The 20524-nt window shown below is 39.0% G+C and overlaps 1 protein-coding gene and 1 non-coding gene across 4 annotated transcripts in view; one reads left to right on the forward strand and one right to left on the reverse strand.

Annotated features, from left to right (window-relative positions):
• The window catches only part of LOC131248716 (uncharacterized), a 38766-nt gene extending 36017 nt beyond the window's left edge, over nt 1-2749 (forward strand). For 2 of the 3 annotated variants that reach the window (XM_058249132.1, XM_058249131.1), the window contains exons 3-7: nt 537-671; nt 1139-1181; nt 2030-2101; nt 2258-2388; nt 2486-2749. In XM_058249132.1, the coding sequence (XP_058105115.1) occupies nt 537-671; nt 1139-1181; nt 2030-2101; nt 2258-2388; nt 2486-2624 (520 nt within the window). In that variant the 3' untranslated portion in view covers nt 2625-2749. The remainder of the gene's footprint in view (nt 1-536; nt 672-1138; nt 1182-2029; nt 2102-2257; nt 2389-2485) is intronic. The other variant, XM_058249133.1, reaches the window with a different exon arrangement.
• Nucleotides 2750-10775: 8026 nt separating this feature from the next.
• LOC131250351 (small nucleolar RNA R71) lies at nt 10776-10882 on the reverse strand. Its single transcript, XR_009173272.1, has one exon. It is a non-coding gene; the product is annotated as a small nucleolar RNA R71 (small nucleolar RNA).
• Between the last annotated feature and the right edge of the window lie 9642 nt (nt 10883-20524).

Here is a 20524-nt window from a genome sequence, read left to right on the forward strand (position 1 = left end):
ATGCATAATGCGTGTGACCAATACGGTCGCATAATGGTCAATACAGCTATAACGTAATGGATAGTCGCAACCATGTGCTGTCCATTTCTTTGGTAGACAGTGGGATGGAGCCCCTAGCTCAATGGTAGAAAGGTTGTATTTCAACATTATTGAGGTCTTGGGTCCAAGCCTTACCTACCTACAGAAAGAATTGTTGACATTGTCCATTTCTTTGGTACATTTTTGGCCTACCTGCTGTGCAAATCAGCCCGACTTTTGTGCCAGCCCATCTAAAAGACAATGTCCTGCCTGATGAATGCCTGGATCTCACATGTTGTCCACATTGGCACCTACAAACCATGAATGTACTAACTAGGGCTGAATGTTGGATAGAAGATTTTATGGGAAGGTGAAAATGACCAAGACTTCAATATGTTAATGGAAGACATCATGACCATGTTTAGTTACTTGATTATTGCAGAGGAATTGAATTATTGAGTTTTATTTTTGAACTTATGGAAATCAAACATCCTTACATTGTATGTTAATTTTCTCAGAGTTTGTCAGCAACAATCTGAAGAAACACTGATGGATCTTGGATGCCAATGTCGAGGTGAACTTGCAAAAGCACACCGGTCCTGCATAGAGCTTTGGTTTCGTACTAGAGGTTCTAATAAATGTGAGATCTGCCAGTAAGTTGTACACTGCCTTGGCTCAAAACTCTGTTACCTGATCTCAAATTACAAGGTTTGCTAACGTCACACGCGCATGCAACCCTAACCGATGTGTATTTGCACATGTTCCGGTGTGGATGCATGTTGTACATTTGGCATTTCCATCTGGTGGGTCCAACTGTGTAGATGCCTTGGCTTAAAGTCAGGGGGTTCTGCTTATATGGTGGCTCATATGAAACAAATGGATGCCTGCATGAAGTGTGTTTAGCCGGCCAACATTGATTAGTGAACCAGCCTGATTTTTTGTCGAAGGCATATAAACCATGAGCCTTAGCTGATGGATTTGCCCAGAATGTCATGCATACATGCCACATTGGCACATGTGGAGGCATTTATTGGGGATGGCCTTTTTTTTTTTTTTTTTTTCGTGTGGATTAGCAAAACCCGTTCAGAACACATGTTAACTTCTCCAAATCTTTGTACAGGCAAGTAGCTGCAAATGTTCCAAATCAGGAGTCCCAGCCAACTGTAAGTATCATGTTAATCATGCATATCTTTTACCGGGCAGAGATTCATGGCTTCAAGACCTGTCTGAATCGGCTGCGACTCAGACGAGTTGACTTGGATATGGTGGTATCCGATCAGGTTTGATAATCAAGGCGTGTCGTGACTCGACTCAGGGCCAAAATTGGTCCTAGTCTCCAGGTCTTAAAACCATGCATGGATTGTGTTTGTAGCACATGCTGACACAGGCATGACCAAATGATATCTTGCCCCCTGATTTGTACCACACAATATCCCCACACACAATCTAACCTAAATGGCTATCTCTAAGGGTCTGCTTGGATACCACCAAGTAAGTTACTTTTTCTACCTACAGAAGTAGATAAGTAACTTATTTCAGATGAGTATGGTTTATGGTTAGTTATAAGTAACTTTTTTACTTAAAAGTACATAATCACTTAAGTTAATTTTTTTTTAGCTTTTCTACTTTTCATAAGCTGCTGAAGAGAGGCATTAGGAGAGATGAAAGAGAGGAGAAGCTGATAAGTATGTTGTTTGCCAAACATACTTATCTTCTTAATAAGTAGAAACTAAGATAAGCAAGCTACTTGTGGAATAAGTAGCTTATCTTAAGCAACTAACGATCCAAACACCCCCCAAGTATACAATTGAGTTATTGGGTAGGTGTGCCCTGATTTTTGTAGCATTAGGCTTCCCCTGATTGGTGTTTCACCCTCTTTTCCATATATTTAACATTGCATGCAAGTTCATTATGTTGTATGATCTGGGTATCTATCCGTTTCTATTTACTGATGACTTGCCTATATGGAAAGTAATATTTATATTGTATATTTGTGTTTTTCATGGAACAGTCAAGTTACTGGATTTGGAGGGTTGACCCAGCCTTAGGAGGATCTAATTCTGTTGAGACAGAACAGGAAAGGGTATGATTAATGTTACTCTGGTCAAGCCATGAAGGACTAATGAAAATATCATTTTCATCCCTTCATCTGATCATGATTCCTACACCACCACTCAGAAATCAGGTTTTTACTTCATTTTCTTTTCAGTTTTATCTTATCTTTTATTTGTTCCATCAGGGTTGCTTTAGTCCGCTTTGGGTTGCGTTCTCAATTCTTATCGGGGGACTTCTATTGGATGTGCTGATATCTATTTCTCTCGGTGTTTCTGCACTGCCTGTGAACATCATAATTGGTATCATCTGTCCATTGTATAAGCTTATTCCGTTATCTTGCATATGGACATTGTCTATTGAAATCTAAATACCCCGATAAAAGCTTGCCGACTGATATGAAGGATGTGTGCAGGTGTACTTGTCGTGTTGGGATTGGGAACTGCGCTTCGGCTAGCGCTGGAGTGCTGCCACGAGTGGAGTCTGAGGAGATCGATTCGAAGGGCAGATACGGATATAAATCCTGGGTACCATCCAGCAGTGTAAATACATAAATGGATATAAAAATCGAATACAATTGTTTTATTTGTTCCTTTCTCCACGTCCAAAATACTCACCACCGCTTGATGGGCGATTGTTGTGAGGGTGCTGTTGTAATGTTGGCGCTATGTTTATCTCTTACATCTCTCTCTCTCTCTCTCTCTCTCTGAAGATGTGCATATCTCTCTTATGTCTCAACTTTTTTAAATTTCATGTTGCTTGTGCAGATCGGATAATCATAATGGTTGCTTGGTTACTCTGTTTTTTTTTTTTTAAAATCTGAGTACCGCTACTAAGGCAAGTGAGCTTCAATGGAGATGTAGGCTTGCTCATCTCCTGCATCACTGCGACACATGTGGTACACTTGTAGGGAAATTGGAACCGTTGATTGATGGGCCCTACATGAAGGTCTGCAGCCCAGAGATGGCAGTAATTGGGTTTCTTAGCTATCACATTAGTGGTTGGGAAATGGGTGGTCAGGACAAACTAAACAGCAATCATCAGACATTCGGTGCCCGAAGTTTGCACTGTTTGGACGTAGTGCTGTAAAACCACAGACTTCTGGGCTACGGCCTGTTTGCTTGGAGACCAGTAGATGAGATTGGTAGAGAGAGAGAGAGAGAGAGAGAGAGAGAGAGAGAGAGAGAGTTAATGGAGGCAGCCCAATCACTCATCAAGAGGCTCAAACCCTAATTTCAAGCAAGTAATAAAAAAAGAAGAAAAAGAAGCTAATAAGAGTCGTAACAAACCTACAGCCCGAGCCAAACAACTGTTTTACGCAGCTCCATCATCTGTGGGACCCACTATGTTGTAGATGTCAGTACACTCCATCGGGTGGGAACCCTTATTTGAACCGTACGTACAAAAGCTCAGCCTGATAAAAAGCGCAACAATGTAAAATTGCTCCTAAATCTGTTCATACGTTGTAGTCCACCATAGTTTTGAATCTGGCTAATTTTGCATGTTCATTTCATCCTGGTGAGTTAGACCTGATTAGCGGGTTTGATGGAAGGTATACACCAAGGTGACCCCACACACAAACCTATGGTTGGCATCCTATGCCCATTGTTCCCCTTGGTGAGGCTCACCTGATTTGTGAATCCGGCTGATTTTTATCCACACGGCCTAGAATAGGAGATAGAACCTGATGTTCGGTGTAAATTTCACACACCAAAACTCCTGGGCCCCCAGAGCTCAGGGTGCAGAGGATTCCGGTCGTTATTACAGTAGAGAGTTCGCCCACGTTGGGCCCACGGAATGTGTACATATATTCTTATTATGTTACCATATGTTAGATTTGTGGTAGGGCTTTTTACGCAGGTAATAAAACATTAGATACCGTATGGTAGATTCTACGTATCTTTGTAATATATATAATACAAATAAGAAAACATTTTATACTATAGCAGTGTGATGGATGATATGCAGCCGCTTAGAAATTCCATACAAATAATTCAAATTAAACTATCCAAATTATGGTTTTGCTTTAGATGTATCTTGAACCAAAACTCATGTTTTTCCGATTATCCAGCCGTTGAATTGTTAAAGCGTCTACAAATCAGAGGTTAGGATATGTTAGTAGGTGTGGGTGTGTATGGATGTAAGTAGTCTTGGAATATATATATATATATATATATATATATATATATATGATTAATAAACGAAGCGGGATCCACTACACAGCTATGTAGGTTAAGCTGAACTTACACTGGGGTTAGTTTCATCTTTTTGCAAAGGAGTCACAGGAAGACAAAAAGCAAAAACCCTACTCGCAGCATGCGTGGGTAGGGAGTCAGATGAAACTCTATATTGCCTCATTTGCCGTTACTCTATTCGTTTATTATGGCTATACCCTTAAAATTGGCGGAGCATCTAAAAGGTTGAAATGAGGACCATTAGTTAATGATCGACATCATTAATCAAATTTTCATCTCCTTTTATATCATTGGCCAAAAAACCGTAAAAAGTATCATTAAATGTCTATTGGTGCAATCAATATTTTGATTTTTTCATATGCTGCGTTCCACATAAGCTCTAGATATGCTTCAATTTTGGACTACACTCGTAAAACAAGCTGAAAAACGGGATGGATGGCATCGATAAACCACACGTATTCACGGTGGGCCACTAAAGGAGTTTGAAGGGGCTACAATGTAGGTCCGTGCGGATCTATGTTGTTCGGTGTAGATTGATGTGAGGTCTAAGTGGCCCAGAGTTTTGATAATCTAATGTAGCATATTTTTAAGTGGATACACACCCATTTGTAGTTTAGTGATAGAGTTTGATGTGCATTTAAAAGGGCTGCAGTGTAAGTTGGAGTTAATCGGTGTTAATTGGAGGAGTCGGTGTGGATCGGTGTGTGTTGGTGTGGAGTTGGAATGTATCTAGAGTCTCCATACCCTGACTTAATGTCTTCTCAAGCGGATACGAACCCTTTCATAGCTTGATGAAGGATTTCAACGTGTTCAACAGGGTGCAGTGCAACTTGAAGTTGATCGGTGTTATTAGAGGGGTTTGGTGTGCATCGGTGTGTGTTGGTTTGGGCTTCGAGTGTGTCCAGAGTCTCCATACCCTGACGTAATATCTTTTTAAGAGGATACATATACATTCATAGTTTGGTAAAGGAGTTCGGCGTGCGTTCGAAGGAGCTGCAGTGCAAGTCATAGTCAATCGATGTTATTGGAATGGTTCGTTGTGCGTTGGTGTGTGTCAGTGTAAGATTTGAGTGTGTCCAAAGTCTCCGTACGCTAACATAACATCCTCTTAAGAAGATACACACCCATTCTTAGTTAGGTGAAGGATTTGACGTGCGTTCGAAGGCGGTCAATACAAATCCAAGTCGATTGGTGTTATCAGAGGAGTTCGGTGTGTGTAGTGTGGGGTTTGTGTCTTCAGAGTCTTTGTACCTGATGTAATGTCTTCTCAAGTAAATACATGCCTATTCTTAGTTCGGTGAAGGATTTCGATGTGGGTTTAATGGGGTTACAATGCAAGTTGGAGTCGATTGGTGTTGTTGGAGGGTTTCGTTGTGCGTTAGTGTGTGTTAGTGTGGGTTTGAGTGTGCTTGAAGTCTCCGTACCCTAACATAATATTTTCTGAAAAGGATACGCATCCATTCTTAGTTTGGTGAAAGGGTTCATTGTGCGTTCGAAGGGGCTACAATGCAATTTGGAGTTGATCGGTATGTGTGAATTGGTCTGGGTCGGTGTAGTTCAATGTGAGGTCTAGTGGGTTTAGAGTCTTGAGAATCTAATGTAGCTTCTTTTTAAGTGAATACACACCCATTCTTAATTTGGTGAAGATTTCAACATGGGTTTGAAGGGGTTGTAGTGTGAGTTGGAGTCGATCGGTGTTGTCACAGGGTTCGGTGTCCGTTGGTATGTATCGGTGTATGTTAGTGTGGGGTTCGAGTGTGTCCGGAGTCTTCATACCCTGACATAAGGTCTTTTCAAGTAAATACACAACCATTTGTAATTTAGTGATTGATTTTGACATGGTTTCGAAGGGGTTGTAGTGCAAGTTGAAGTTGATTGGTGTTGTTGGAGGTGTTCGATGTGCGTCAATTTGTGTCAGTGTGGGGTTCGAGTGTGTGTCAAGTCTCCGTACCCTGACATAACGTCTTTCGAAGAGGATACACATCCATTCTTAGTTTGGTCAAGGAGTTCGATGTGCATTCGAAGGGGTTGCAGTGTAAGTCAGAGTCGATCGGTGTGTGTGGGTCGGTCTAGGTCGGTGTGGATCTATGTGAGGTCTAGTGGGTCCAAAGTCTTAAGAATCTAATGTAACTTCTTTTCAAGTGAATACACTCCTATTCTTAGTTGGGTGAAGGATTTCAATGTGGTTTTGAAGGAGTTGTAATGCAAGTTAGAGTCGATCTGTCATGTCAGAAGGGTTCAATGTGTGTCGATGTGGGCTTCAAGTGTGTTTAGAGTTTACATACCATGATGTAACGTCTTCTAAAAAGGATATGCACCCATTCTTGGTGAAGGACTTCGACGTGTGTTCGAAGGGGCTGAAGTGCAAGTCAGAGTCAATTGGTGTTATCGGAGCGGTTCGTTGTGCGTTGGTGTGTGTCAGTGTAAAGCTTGAGTGCATTCAGAGTCTCTATACCCTAAAGTAACATCTTAAGAATATATGCACCCATTCATAGTTCGGTGAAGGAGTTTGACGTGCATTTAAAGGGGCTGCAATGCGAGTCAAAATCGATCGGTGTTGTTGGAGGGGTTTGGTGTTCATCGATGTTTGTTAGTGTGGGGTTCAAGTGTGTCCAGAGTCTCCATAACCTGACTTAACATCTTCTTAAGTAAATACACAATTGTTTGTAGTTTGGTAAAGGATTTCAACGTGGGTTTAAAGGAGAAACATTGTGAGTCGGAGTTGATCGGTGTTGTTGGAGGTGTTTCTTGTGCATCAGTGTGTCAGTATGGGGTTCTAGTGTGTCTGAAGTCCCCATACTTTGACATAATATTTTCTCAAGAGCATACACACCCATTCTTAATTCACTGAAGGAGTTTAAATGTATTCGAAGGGGCTACAGTGCAAGTTGGAGTCGATCAGTGTTGTTAGAGGGGTTCGTTGTGTGTCGGTGTGTGGTTCAAGTATATCCGTAATCTCTATTGTTAGTGCACGCATTTTTGCACCCTGGTTTGTTAATCACATGAGTTGTTGTGTCATATAGTCAGTTGAGTCTTTGGAAAGTGAAGACCGAAGACACAAGCGAAGTCAATGCATCAAGGAACCAAGAATAGGTAAAATAGGTGTCTTGGTGATCTTAATCCTTAACCCAAAATAATCATATAACCTCCAGATGATCTTGACCTAATAGGAATATAAATTTAATTATTTATTATCCTTAGTAGACCTAGAAAAACATGATAAACAAGGCTAGAAGAGTTACGAATCTGCTATATAGAAGTTAGCCCAAAACAACAGATTCTAAGCCATGTTCGATGGCATCGAGTTGCCATCGAATAGGTCTTCGATGACATCGAAGACCTAGCCGTTGACATCGATCGAGAGTCAGGGATGTCCAGCAACCAAACTGGATTTTTAGCTGAAAATCTTGATGGCATCGAGGATCCTTTGATGGCATCGAGGACCCTCTGATGGCATCGAAACTTAAGTTTCGATGGCATCGCAGTCCCATCGATGATATCGATCTGAGATCCAAAATTGCCCAGCAAGGTTTTAGATTTTTACTTGATTATCTTGGTGGCATTGAAGCCACTTCGATGACATCGAAGGTCGGGTCGGTGTAATCGAAGTGGGTCCAGATTTGTCTAGTAAGAAATCATCATTTTATTTAAAATTTTTGATGGCATTGGGGAACCCTTCAATGACATCGAAGGAATCTTCGATGACATCAAAGGAATCTTCAATGACATCAAAGAATTTGATGGCATCGACAGAGCCATTTTCTACCTATTTTATAGTCGTTGGAGCTCGAACTCTTTATAAAAGGCATTCGGTTCTTGGGCAATTTGATGGTTTTTTGAAGCAACCAAAGGTAGGGTGATTCCATATGCATATCCCTCATCCCATGCCTCTATTCCATTGAGTTTCAAATCTCCCTTGGGATTTCAACTCTAATGAGGATTCCAACCTTATTATTGGAGATGTGCTTGAACTCCTCCATTTCTTAGAGATTGGTATTGAGGGTCAAATATTGCATATTAGACCCCATTTATTACTTGGTTTTATGAACATGATAATGCTTAATGTACTATTTTAATCATGTTTATGTTGCAAGGTGAATTTAGGAGCTTGAATTGGAAAAGGTGCTAAAAACATTGATTTGATGCTCAAAGATCACCAAGGTGAGGGATGGATCATAAGAGACCAAGATTGAAGAATTCATATGCCAAAGATTCAAGGAAACCAAGTGATGAAGGAAGAAAATCGAAGACTTGAAGAGAAGACAAGGAATCCTGAAAATTGTCCTGAAAACAGATTCCGGGATTAAAAAAGTCTAATTCTGAAAAACTGCCAAAATCACCTTTGATACATATTGAATACCCTTCGATATATATTGAAAATTTTAGGATTTTTGAGCCAAACTCATTGGACAATTTTGGACCTTTTTCAATCATAACAAAAGACATTCGATGCTATCGAAGATCATATCGAATGACATATTAAATACCCATCGATATATATCGAACTGTCGTGCAGATTTTTCCGGACTGCGTAAATTTGAGGCGGTTTCTAGATCCTTCCAAGTTGGTGAGAAAGTTTAAGCCCTAAAATTATAAATAGGGGTCCCTAGGGCACCCTTAGGCATCATTTAGGGTTTGAAGAGTGGAGCAAAAGTGTGGAGAAGTCATTGCCAATAGTTTTTCTTCCTTTTTCTTAGTAGTTTTTATACTTTTCTTAAGAGATTTTTAGTTCAATCATGTCTATGGTTGGTTAAACCTCTTAGCTAGGGCTAAGAGGTGAAGCTTGTAGCATGATGGGATGTTTCTATTGCTTTGATCATGTTTATATTGAACTCTCTTTGATTCTAGTTTGATTATAAGGAATACTTTCAGTTTTTAATGGTTTGTTGTGACTCAAATTACAATGGATCTGTGATAGCTTTGAGTATGTTCTTTTCATGTTTTAGGATTGTGAATCTAGGAAATCCTGTTGTTCACCATCGTCCCTTGGGCATGGTTGGATGATGGAATCCTCCCTAACTTTCACAATTCTCTTGGATTAATTTTGGGATTGGTAAATCCTGTTGTGAGCCATTGTCTCATGGACATGGTTTTGTGATGGAATCACTTCTAGTTCTCACACCACTCTTCCATTGAGAATTAAGTCAAAGGAAGTTCAGCTTTGATTTTACTGAGATATCTTCTAATTGGATAAGATGGGACTCTGATTTGAATTATGTTCGTGAATCAAGCATAGATCTCCCTGATCCCTACAAGTGGATCCTTGGAAACCCTAGTTTCCTACCTTTAAATTTCTTAAGTTTTTCATTAAATCTCTCATAATTACTCTCTATACTCTCAGATTTAGGTTTTCATCTTTTTCTAGTTCTTCTTCTTGTTGCTTTTAGAATACTCACAAGATTAGTCCTGTGGATTCGACCTCGGTCTCATTGAGATTATTACTACATCACAACCCTACACTTGGGGTTGTGAACAAGTTTTTGGAGCTGTTGCCAGGGACTAACAGTTGCATTTTTTTGAGATTGACTGGTTTTGGAATTAGGTTAAGATCAGGGTTTTTCCACTTTCTATTTTGAGGTTAGGGTTTTTCTAAATTATTTTAGAAACTAACTTAGCTTTCTAATTCTAGGTGTAGAAACTTTCTATTTTCTGTTTTTAGATACTTTCCTTTTTCATTTTTAGAAACTAGTTTGCTTTCTTATTATTATTTTTAGAAACTAACTCATCTTTCTATTTTCATTTTTAGAAACTTTCAAATTTCAGATTTTTTGTTTAGAAACTAACTTGTTTTGTTTTGTTTTGCAGGATCTTAATTTAGGAACTTCTAATTTGGTAACTTTTTTCTAATTCCCTCTCCCTTTCTATTTCTAGATTTCTATTTCTCTTCTTTCTTTTAGGTTTAAGTTAGAAGCTGAAATTTAGGGTTGAGAGTGTTTCGTGCCCAAGTGGGTTCGTGACAACACTCGACGTCTTTTGAGTAAAGGAGGATTAGTTGAGGGGTTATCTATTCATTACAGGATTAGACACCACTTGAGATCCTCAGAATTAATTGAGGTTATGGCTGCAAATCAACCTGTCAATGAATTGGGAAGACAACCTCAACCTCGAGTTGAGGAAGTCCAGGATGAGAATGAGGTGCATCAAGCACCCCCACCTCGTACTTTACGAGACTATTTACAATTGGCAGGGGTGAGTACACATTCATGCATGATTTTTCTAGAAAATACGGGACATATAGATATCATGCTAGGGGTCATCCAACTCCTTCCAAAATTTTATGAGCTTGAATATGAAAATCCGTATCTACACTTGAAAGAGTTTGATGAAATCAAAACCACTCTATATTTTCCTAATGTGTCTGACGACACGGTTAGACTGAGACTCTTTCCTTTTTCTTTGAAAGAGAAAGCTAAGACGTGGTTGCATTCACTACGTCCTCGATCTATTGGTAGATGGAATGACATGACAAGGGAGTTCATAAAGAAAATTTTCCCATACTATAAGATGAACACCCTTAGAAAGTCGATCATGAACTTTGCCCAAAAGGAAGATGAAACATTCTTCCAATGTTGGGAATGGTTCAAGGATCTTGTCAGTTCATGCCCACAACACGGTTTTGAAACGTGGTGCATCATGAGTTTCTTTTATGATGGACTGACATCTTCTATGTACCAATTGGTCGAGACAATGTCTAATGGAGAATTCATGAATAAAAGTGTCGATGATGTGTGGGATTATTTTGACAAGCTTGCTAAAAACACACAATCATGGGACATCACCCTAAAATCAAGCACAACATTTAGGCCGACTCAATCCAAGGAGAGGGGCGGAATATATCTCTTGAAAGAGGACGATGATATTAATGCTAAAGTGGTTAATCTCACCAGAAAACTCAAAGCCATGAAATTAAAGAAGGATAAGGGTACTGAAAATTGCCCAACAATATATGACTTTCAAGAGGTACTGAATGAGCAATCTAATGTTGTAAATACTTACCAAAGACCTTTCAATGGGCCCACCTCTAATATGTATAACACCAGCTGGAGAAATCATCCAAACTTTAGTTGGAGAAACGGACAAACTGCTATACCTCAAGGATTCCCTAATTAAATTCCAATTCAAGGGAAACCTCAGGAGGATCCGATTTTAAAGCATCTTCAAAACCAAGCGATTTTCAATTAGGGTATGCTACAAGTCTTTCAAGACCTCATAAAGGCTATATAAGGACTTGAAACTAAAAGTGCAATTGGAAACAAGGGGAGCCTTCCAGCTTAACTTCTTCCCAATCCAAAACTGCAATATGAAGTTAGCGACCCGAGCTCTTCAAATCAGATGGAGCAAGCTAAATCTATTGCCACTCTTAGGAGTGGGAAGACTATTGGCAAAACCATTTCTGTTAGGGCTGAAAAGCCTAAGGACCCGGAAGAGGAAAATAATGATAGATCTGGCCATGCCCCACAAGAATTAGAACCGGAACCTCAAGGGAAGCCGATTGCTCCATTTTCCCAACGGTTGATTGCATTAAAACCTCTCTCTAACTCTCAGGACATTTTAGAGGTGTTGAAATAAGTGAAGGTCAATATTCCTCTACTTAATGCTATAAAATAAATACCTTCATATGCCAAATTTTTGAAAGACTTGTGCACGATCAAAAGACAACAAAATATTCAAAAGAAAATCTTTTTAACTGAAAAGGTGAGTGCCATCCTAAAGCAAGATGTGCCACAGAAATAGAAAGATCCCGGTAGCTCAACTATCGCTTGTGCAATTGGGAACTACCGAATTGAGCACGCACTTCTCGACTTAGGAACGAGTGTGAATTTGATTCCTTACTTGGTCTATGAACAAGTAGGTTCAGGTGAATTAAAACTCACCCGAACCATATTACAACTTGCTGATCGCTCAGATTGTGTTCTAAGAGGGATAATTAAGGATGTGTTGGTCCAGGTTGACAAATTCTACTACTCGGTAGATTTTATCATCTTAGATACTCAACATGAACACTCAAATTCCTGTCATTCTTGGTCACCCATTCCTTGCCATATCAAATGCAATAGTTAATTGTAGGAATTGAGTCATGAGTTTGTCTTTTAGAAATATGGCATTAGAGTTGAATATCTTTTTTAATATGGACAAATAGGTAGAGGATGATGATGATGCCTACGATGTTAACATGATTGAATCTTTCGTAGAAGATAAAACACTTTTGACCTTATCCTCTGACCCTCTAGAGATGTGCCTGACCCACTCCCATGATTTTGATGATGATATAATTAGGGAGACAGGTGTCATGCTTGATACTGTGCCTGTACTTGAAATTAACCGGTGGAGGCCACAATTTGAAGAACTACTCCAAACTGATGTGGTGCTTCTACCGTCTAACCTCAAGGCATCGAAGCTTGACCTAAAACCTTTGCCCTCTAATTTGAAATATGCCTATTTAGGTAAAGATGAGACATATCCGGTGGTGATTTCTTCCCACCTTGAGCAAGAACAAGAGAGGATGCTCATCTTTATTCTCATTGAGCACAAAGGAGCCCTTAGATGGTCGATTGCGGACCTTATGGGAATTGATCATTTGATTTGTACTCACCACATTCATCTTGAGGATAATGCGAAGACCTCACGACAACTATAATATAGACTAAATCTAAACATGAAGGAAGTGATTAAGGCTGAGGTTCTTAAGCTATTGGATGTAGGTATCATATACCCAATATTCGATAGCCAATGGGTGAGTCCAACTCAAGTGGTTCCCAAGAAGTCTGGAATCACCATTGTAGCTAATCCCAATTATGAACTCATGCCAACTAGGATCACTACTAGTTGGAGAATGCGCATTGACTATAGGAAGTTAAATACTATCACGAGGAAGGACCACTTTCCTTGGCCTTTATTGATCAAAATTTGGAAAGGCTAGCTGGTCACTCTTACTATTGATTCCTTGACAGCTATTCGGGCTACAATTAGATTGAGATAGCCCTTGAAGATAGGAAAAGACCACATTTACATGTCCTTACAACACCTTTGCTTACCGAAAGATGCCATTCGGGGTATGTAATGCCCCTGCCACTTTTTAGCGATGTATGTTGAGTATTTTTTCTGACATGGTGAGGCAATATTTAGAGGTCTTCATGGACGACTTCTCGGTCTTTGGTCTATCCTTCAATGAATATTTAGAAAATTTAAAAAATGTGCTGAAGTGATGCGAGAAAAAGAATTTGGTACTGAATTGGGAGAGGTGCCACTTCATGGTTTAAAAGGGAATTGTCCTTGGACACATCATTTCATCCAAGGGAATTGAGGTAGATAAGGTTATAATTAATCTTATCTCTAACCTACCTACATCATCTACGAGACGTGCGATCCTTCCTAGGACACGCTGGGTTTTACAGAAGATTCATAAAGGAATTTAGTCACCTCTCTCGTCCTTTATGTAATCTACTTTAAAGGGATGCACCGTATGAGTGGACTTAGCAATGCCAGGAAACTTTTACTAAGCTCAAGGGCATGTTAACCACTATCATGCAGCCACCCGACTGGAGCCTTCCTTTTGAACTTATGTGCGATGTGTCTGACTATGCTCTTAGGGCAGTTTTAGGTCAGAGAAAAGAAAAGAAGCTCTATGTTATTCATTACGTAAATAGAACTCTAAATCTGGCCCAAGTGAACTACTCTACTACAGAAAAGGAACTCTTAGTCATAGTGTTCGCTTTAGACAAATTTAGGTCCTATTTGATCGGATCCAAGATCGTCATTTACATAGATCATGCGGCGCTCAAGTATCTTCTTTCTAAGAATGATGCTAAGCCCCGCCTAATAAGATGGATCTTCCTACTTTAAGAATTTGATCTGGAAATAAAAGATAAAAAAGGAGTAGAGAATATAGTGGCTGACCATCTTTCCCGCCTTCATCTCTATGATTCCCTTGAGACGACACATGTAAATGACATGTTTCCTAACGAACAATTGTTCAAAGTCTCCCATTTACCTTGGTTTGCTGATATTGCTAATTATCTTGTCACAGGTTTCACGCCGACAAATTGGACTGCGTAAGATAAGAAAAATTTCTTCACCGAGGTTCGTAAGTTCTTATAGGATGATCCGTATTTGTTTAAATACTACCCAGACTAAATCTTAAGGAGATATGTGCCAGACAATGAATACTAAAGTGTCATCTCCTTCTGTCACTCTCAGGCTTGTGGTGGTCACTTTTCTGCCAAAAAGACCATGACCAAAATTATGCAGTGTGGCTTTTATTGGCCCACTATGTTCAGGGACACTCATGAGTTTCACAAAGCTTGTGAGCGTTGTTAGAAATTAGGAGCATTGTCCCATCAAAATATAATGCCCTTGAACCCCATTCTTATCATAGAAGCATTTGATTGCTGGGGCATCGATTTCATGGGACCATTCCCCCAATCCTTTGGGAATTTATACATTTTGCTAGCAGTAGACTATGTCACTAAATGGGTCAAAGCGATTCCGTGCCAAAACAATGATTATCAAATGGTCATTAATTTTTTAAAAGAGAACATCCTTTCCCAATTCGAAATGCCTCGAGCCATCATTAGTTTTGGGGGCTCACATTTCTGTAATCGGCTATTTGCAAACTTAATGAAGAAATATGACATCTTTCACAAGGTGAGCACTCCATACCACCCACAAACAAGCGGGCAAGCTGGGATTTTCAATAGGAAAATTAAACACATATTGAAAAAGATGGTTAACCATGACCTTAAGGATTGGTCAATTCGATTGACCGATGCCTTATGGGCTTATTGTACTGCATTAAAAACCCCCATTGGAATGTCTCCCTTTAGACTTGTCTATGGGAAGGCCCACACCTGTTTGTGGAGTTGGAACATAGGGCCTACTAGGCGATTAAAAATTTGAATTTTGGCTTGTTACGCAAACTTCAGTTGAATGAACTTGAAGAAATCCAGAATGATGCATACGAGAACTCAAGAATTTATAAGGACAGGATGAAAGTGTTTCATGACCGAAATATTTTTTAAAAATCATTCACACCAGGTCTGAAAGTCCCTTTGTACAATTCTCGATTACATCTCTTTCCGGGTAAGCTCCGATCTCGTTGGACTGGTCATTTCACTGTTACTAATGTCTATCCTCATGGGGCTATCGAGATAAAAGATCTGAACAATGGCAAAGAATTCAAAGTAAATGGACATCAATTAAAGCCATTTATTGAGAAATTTGATCCAGAGGACATTTCCATACCTCTGATTAATCCTGTTTACCAAGATTGACCTCCTAGTCTGACGGAGGTGTAGTTAGGTTTATTGCTTTTTGCCGTTCTAGGATAGTTTGCTTCCGCTATTTTAGGATAGTTTGTTTTCTGTTTGCTTAGGATAGTTTGCTTTTCAGTTGTTAAATTCCTGTGCTAACCCACCTTCACGTTGAGATCCTTTGGAAAAAGCTTCAAAATTCCTTCATCAGGTACTATCTTTCCTTCACTTCTCCTTCAAAATCATGCTTACTTCTTTTACATTGAGGACAATGTAGATTTTAGGTTAGGGGTGGGAGATTAGGTAAACTAATCAGTGTTTTCTCAGTTTTGAGCAAAATTTGTATTTTTTTTTTAAATTTCAATGTTTATCTATTTGGAAAGCGATAAGTTATGTATTTAGGAATGTTTTGAGTATGATGATAACATAGAAATTAAATTTTGAATTGCTGAAGTGTAATCATCTAAGTAATTTATTACCTAAGTTCTTGCGCTCAATTGATTAAGAGGAAGTTTGAATATCATGTTAAGCTAAATCATAAGACACGTTCAAATTGTTTTCTATGAATAATGTTAGAATTTTTGATTGTTAGTTTGTGAATCATTGATAGATGGTGAGAATCAAGTCTGGAGAATTTTATCCACCTTAAAAGATGAAAAGAACTAGTTAAAAAAACAAGAGATCGACAAAAAGGGTCATGTGTGGTGAAAAGATTGAAAAAAGTTTGAAAAAGAATGAAAAAAAAGCTGAAAGAAAAGAGAAAAGACTAAAAAGACTGAATGAATACAAATGACCGTCGATATAAAATCAAAAACTGAAAAAAGAAGGAAAAGAGGATAAGTTCAGAATCAATACTCGAGTTTTCAACCAATCTTTAAATGATGAGTAGGGCTAACATGATGTAATGATAGTATCCGTATAGAAAGTAAGTTGATCATCACTGCGCACATTGAAAAACTTGACATGCGAACTATGCTCTGACTTAATGGATAATGAACTTATTTGATTGATTGCTAATGTGATTCAGCTTTGTGTTTTCAAAATCTCATTTTCTCATCTTGAGTCTACTCATTCATTCTTGATTACACAAAAGATTGTTTTCTAAAAAAGGTTTGAACATTGCGCATTAAAGTTCATTTTTCACATCCTTTGCTCAGGACTAGCAAAATGTTGGTTGGGGCAGGACTTTTCACATCCTTTGCTCAGGACTAGCAAAAGTTCATTTCGCATTAAAGTCCATTTATTACTTGATTTTATGAACACGATCATGCTTAATGTCCTATTTTAATCATGTTTATGTTGCAAGGTGAATTTAGGAGCTTGGATCAGAAAAGGTGCTAAAAACATGGATTTAATGCTTAAAGATCACCATGGTGAGGGATGGATCCTAGGAGATCAAGATTGAAGAATTCATATGGCAAAGATCTAAGGAAACAAAGTGATGAAGGAATAAAATCGAAGAATTGAAGAGAAGACAAGGAATCTTGAAAATTGTCCTGAAAACAGATTCTGGGATCAGAAAAGTCTATTTCTAGAAAACTGCCAAAATCACCTTTGATACATATCGAATACCCTTCGATATATATCGAAAATCGTAGGATTTTTGAGCCAAACTCGTTGGACTGTTCTGGACCTTTTTTGATCATTTCAAAAGACTTTCGATGCTATCAAAGATCATATCGAAGGACATATGGAATACCCTTCGATATATATCGAACTATTGCGGATATTTTTCCGGACTGCGTAAATTTGAGGCGGTTTCTAGATCCTTCCAAGTTGGTGAGAAAGTTTAAGCCCTAAAACTATAAATAGGGGTCCCTAGGGTATCCTTAAGCATTATCTAGGGTTTGAGGAATGGAGCAAAAGCATGGAGAAGCTGTCGCCAAGAGATTTCTTCCTTTTCCTTAGTAGTTTTATGCTTTTCTTAAGAGATTTTTAGTTCAATCATGTCTATGGTTGGTTAAACCTCTTAGCTAGGGCTAAGAGGCGAAGCTTGAAACATGATGGGATATTTCTATTGCTTTGATTCATGTTTATATTGAACTCTCTTTGATTCTAGTTTGATTATAAAGAATACTTTCAGTTTTTAATGGTTTGTTGTGACTCAAATTACAATGGATCTGCGATAGCTTTGAGTATGTTCCTTTCATGTTTTAGTATTGTGAATCTAGGAAATCATATTGTTCACCATCGTCCCTTGGTCATGGTTGGATGATGGAATCCTCCCTAACTTTCACAATTCTCTTGGATTGATTTTGGGATTGGTAAATCCTGTTGTAAGCCATTATCTCATGGGCATGGTTTTGTGATGGAATCACTTCTAGTTCTCACACCACTCTTCCATTGAGAATTAGGTCAAAGGAAGTTCAGATTTGATTTTATTGAGATATTTTCTAATTGGATAAGATGGGACTCTGATTCCAGTTGTGTTTGTGAATCAAGCATAGATCTCCCTGATCTCTACAAGTGGATCCTTAGAAACCCTAGTTTCCCACCTTTAAATTTCTTAAGTTTTTCATTAAATCTCTCACAATTACTCTCTATACTTCTAGATTTAGGTTTTCATCTTTTTCTAGTTCCTCTTCTAGTTGCTTTCAGAATACTCATGAGATTAGTGCCTGTGGATTCGACCTCGGTTTCACTGAGATTATTACTACATCGCGACCCTACACTTGGGGTTGTGAACAATTAGTCTTAAGCATCTTGGTAAATCATTGTCCAAATATTCTAGGAGAGCAATTCGGTTGAATCCCCTTGGATAAATAACTACTAATTAGTTGTAGGAGATTCAACTCATTCCTATCACCTTGGTCACGTCAAAGGAGCATCACAAGTAAGGTGATTGATCGTGGAGCTGAAGCCTTAGCGAAGCAGAGACAACATGATTGAGGGAGCATCGGGGAGCTGAATGAAGCACGGGAGAGTGGAGATCAAACAACCTAAAAGGAGCATCAAAAGGGACTCAATTTGACAAGTAAGTGTCATGTGTAGGAGTTCATGTTTGTATTCCTTCCTTATGTAGTTTGTATTCCTTATGTAGGTTGGAGTGCAAGATTTTGTTTTTAAACTCACCTAGGTTCTTTTGTAAGACCTTAGCTCCTCTGTAGGGCGTAAATTCCGTGGTTCTTGTGTAGGACCAAGGTTATTGGTTAACCAAAGGAAAAACCAACCAAAGTCTTTTTGTAGGCCTTTGGCGGGAGAGTACGTGTCGGGTTCGGGATTAGGACCCTTGCTCTTGTATAGGACATAAATCTTAGGTTCAGGAGTAGGACTTTGGCTCTTGTGTAGGGCTTAAACCACCAGGTTCTAGTGTAGGACCTTGGCTTTAGTGTAGGGCCTAAAATGTCAGGTTCGGGAGTAGGACCCTTGCTCTTGTGTAGGGGCATAAAGTCTAGAGCCCTTATGTAGGGCTATAAAGGTTAGAGGTTAACATGATTTAAAACCTCCGATAGTGAAATCCGGTACAGGTTGAGTGCATCCACCAGGAGTGGAGTAGGAAAGTAGCTGAACCACTACATATGCTTGTGTTTGGGATTCTCATTTGCACACTTGTTTATTATGCATATGTGTTTGAATGGTTAATTATACATGCATGATTAGATGAATGCTTAGTATTTGAATTGGTAGCACATCAAACACACACATATACACTATCTATATAGACTAGTTACTTGCATATCATTTGTAGTCTATATGATTAGACCCTCTATTGGCTTGGAAGCCTTAAAGTTATATTGCCTTAGTTTAATTGCATATTAGTTTAAGTTAGGAAATTTTTGTTTTTAATTGGCATAATTTTAAATAGGTCCTAATCACCCTCCCCGTCTATGACATAATCTTCATTCTCTAGCTCTGCCAAGTTTTCGCAATTAACACATTGCGGCTCAAAAATCACAATTTCATTTATACCCTAATGTAATGTCTTCTCAAGTAAATATACACCAATTCTTAGTTCGGTAAAGAAATTTAACATGGGTTTGAAGCGGCTGCAGTGTGGGTCGGAGTCAATTGGTGTTGTCAGGGTGGTTTGATGTGCGTTAGTGTAGGGTTCAAGTGTGTCTGGAGTCCCTTTACCTGACAGAACGTCTTCATAAGAGGATGCAAACCCATTCTTAGTTTGGTGAATTAGTTCGATGGGTGTTCGAAGGGTTTGAAGTGCAAGTCGGAGTCGATCAATGTTATTTGAAGGTTTCAGTGTGCGTCAGTATGTGTTGGTATAGGGTTCGAGTCTGTTCGGAGTTTCTGTATCATAACAGAATATCTTTTCAAGAGGATACACACCCATTTGTAGTTCGATGAATGAGTTCGATGTACATTTGAAGGGGCTACAGTGCAAGTCAAAGTCGATCAGTGTTGTCGGATGGGTTCGGTGTGCATAAGTGTGTTTTCGTGTGAGGTTTTAATTGTGTACATAGTCTCCGCACCCTAACAAAATGTTTTCTCAAGAGGATATGCACCCATTCTTAGTTTGGTGAAGGAGTTCAACTTGGGTTCGAAGGGGTTGTAGTGCAAGTCGGATTCGATCGATGTTATTAGAAGGGTTTACTATGGGTCAATGTGTGTCAGTGTAGGGTTCAAGTGTGTTTGGAGTCTTTGTACCCTGAGGTAACATCTTCTTAAATGGATACTGTTTGACCGTTGTCTTTCCCAACATAGGTGGTTATGCGCGGGCATGCTAGAATTGAACAACAATGACCTCAAGCGCCAATATAAGCAGACTAGGTGATATTCAGAGGGTGGGGTTCGTCTTTTAAAAATGAGTTACTCTTTTTCCTTCCATACGAAATGACTTTTTCAAGGCAGAAGAAAATGAAATATGGAAGAAAGCCTTACAGTTGGTAGTATAGAACAATGAAAGAACACCTTTACAATGATAAACTGAATCTACCATGCAAACTTAGATTCAAATTACAACTAAAGATACCACCTACTTGGTTACCTTTATGGATTACACTACATAATGTAAAACAGCAAGCTCGGGACGTAAAGATTACACTATCGAACGTAATT

This window comes from Magnolia sinica, chromosome 6, assembly GCF_029962835.1.
Source record: "Magnolia sinica isolate HGM2019 chromosome 6, MsV1, whole genome shotgun sequence".
Lineage (NCBI taxonomy): Eukaryota > Viridiplantae > Streptophyta > Magnoliopsida > Magnoliales > Magnoliaceae > Magnolia > Magnolia sinica.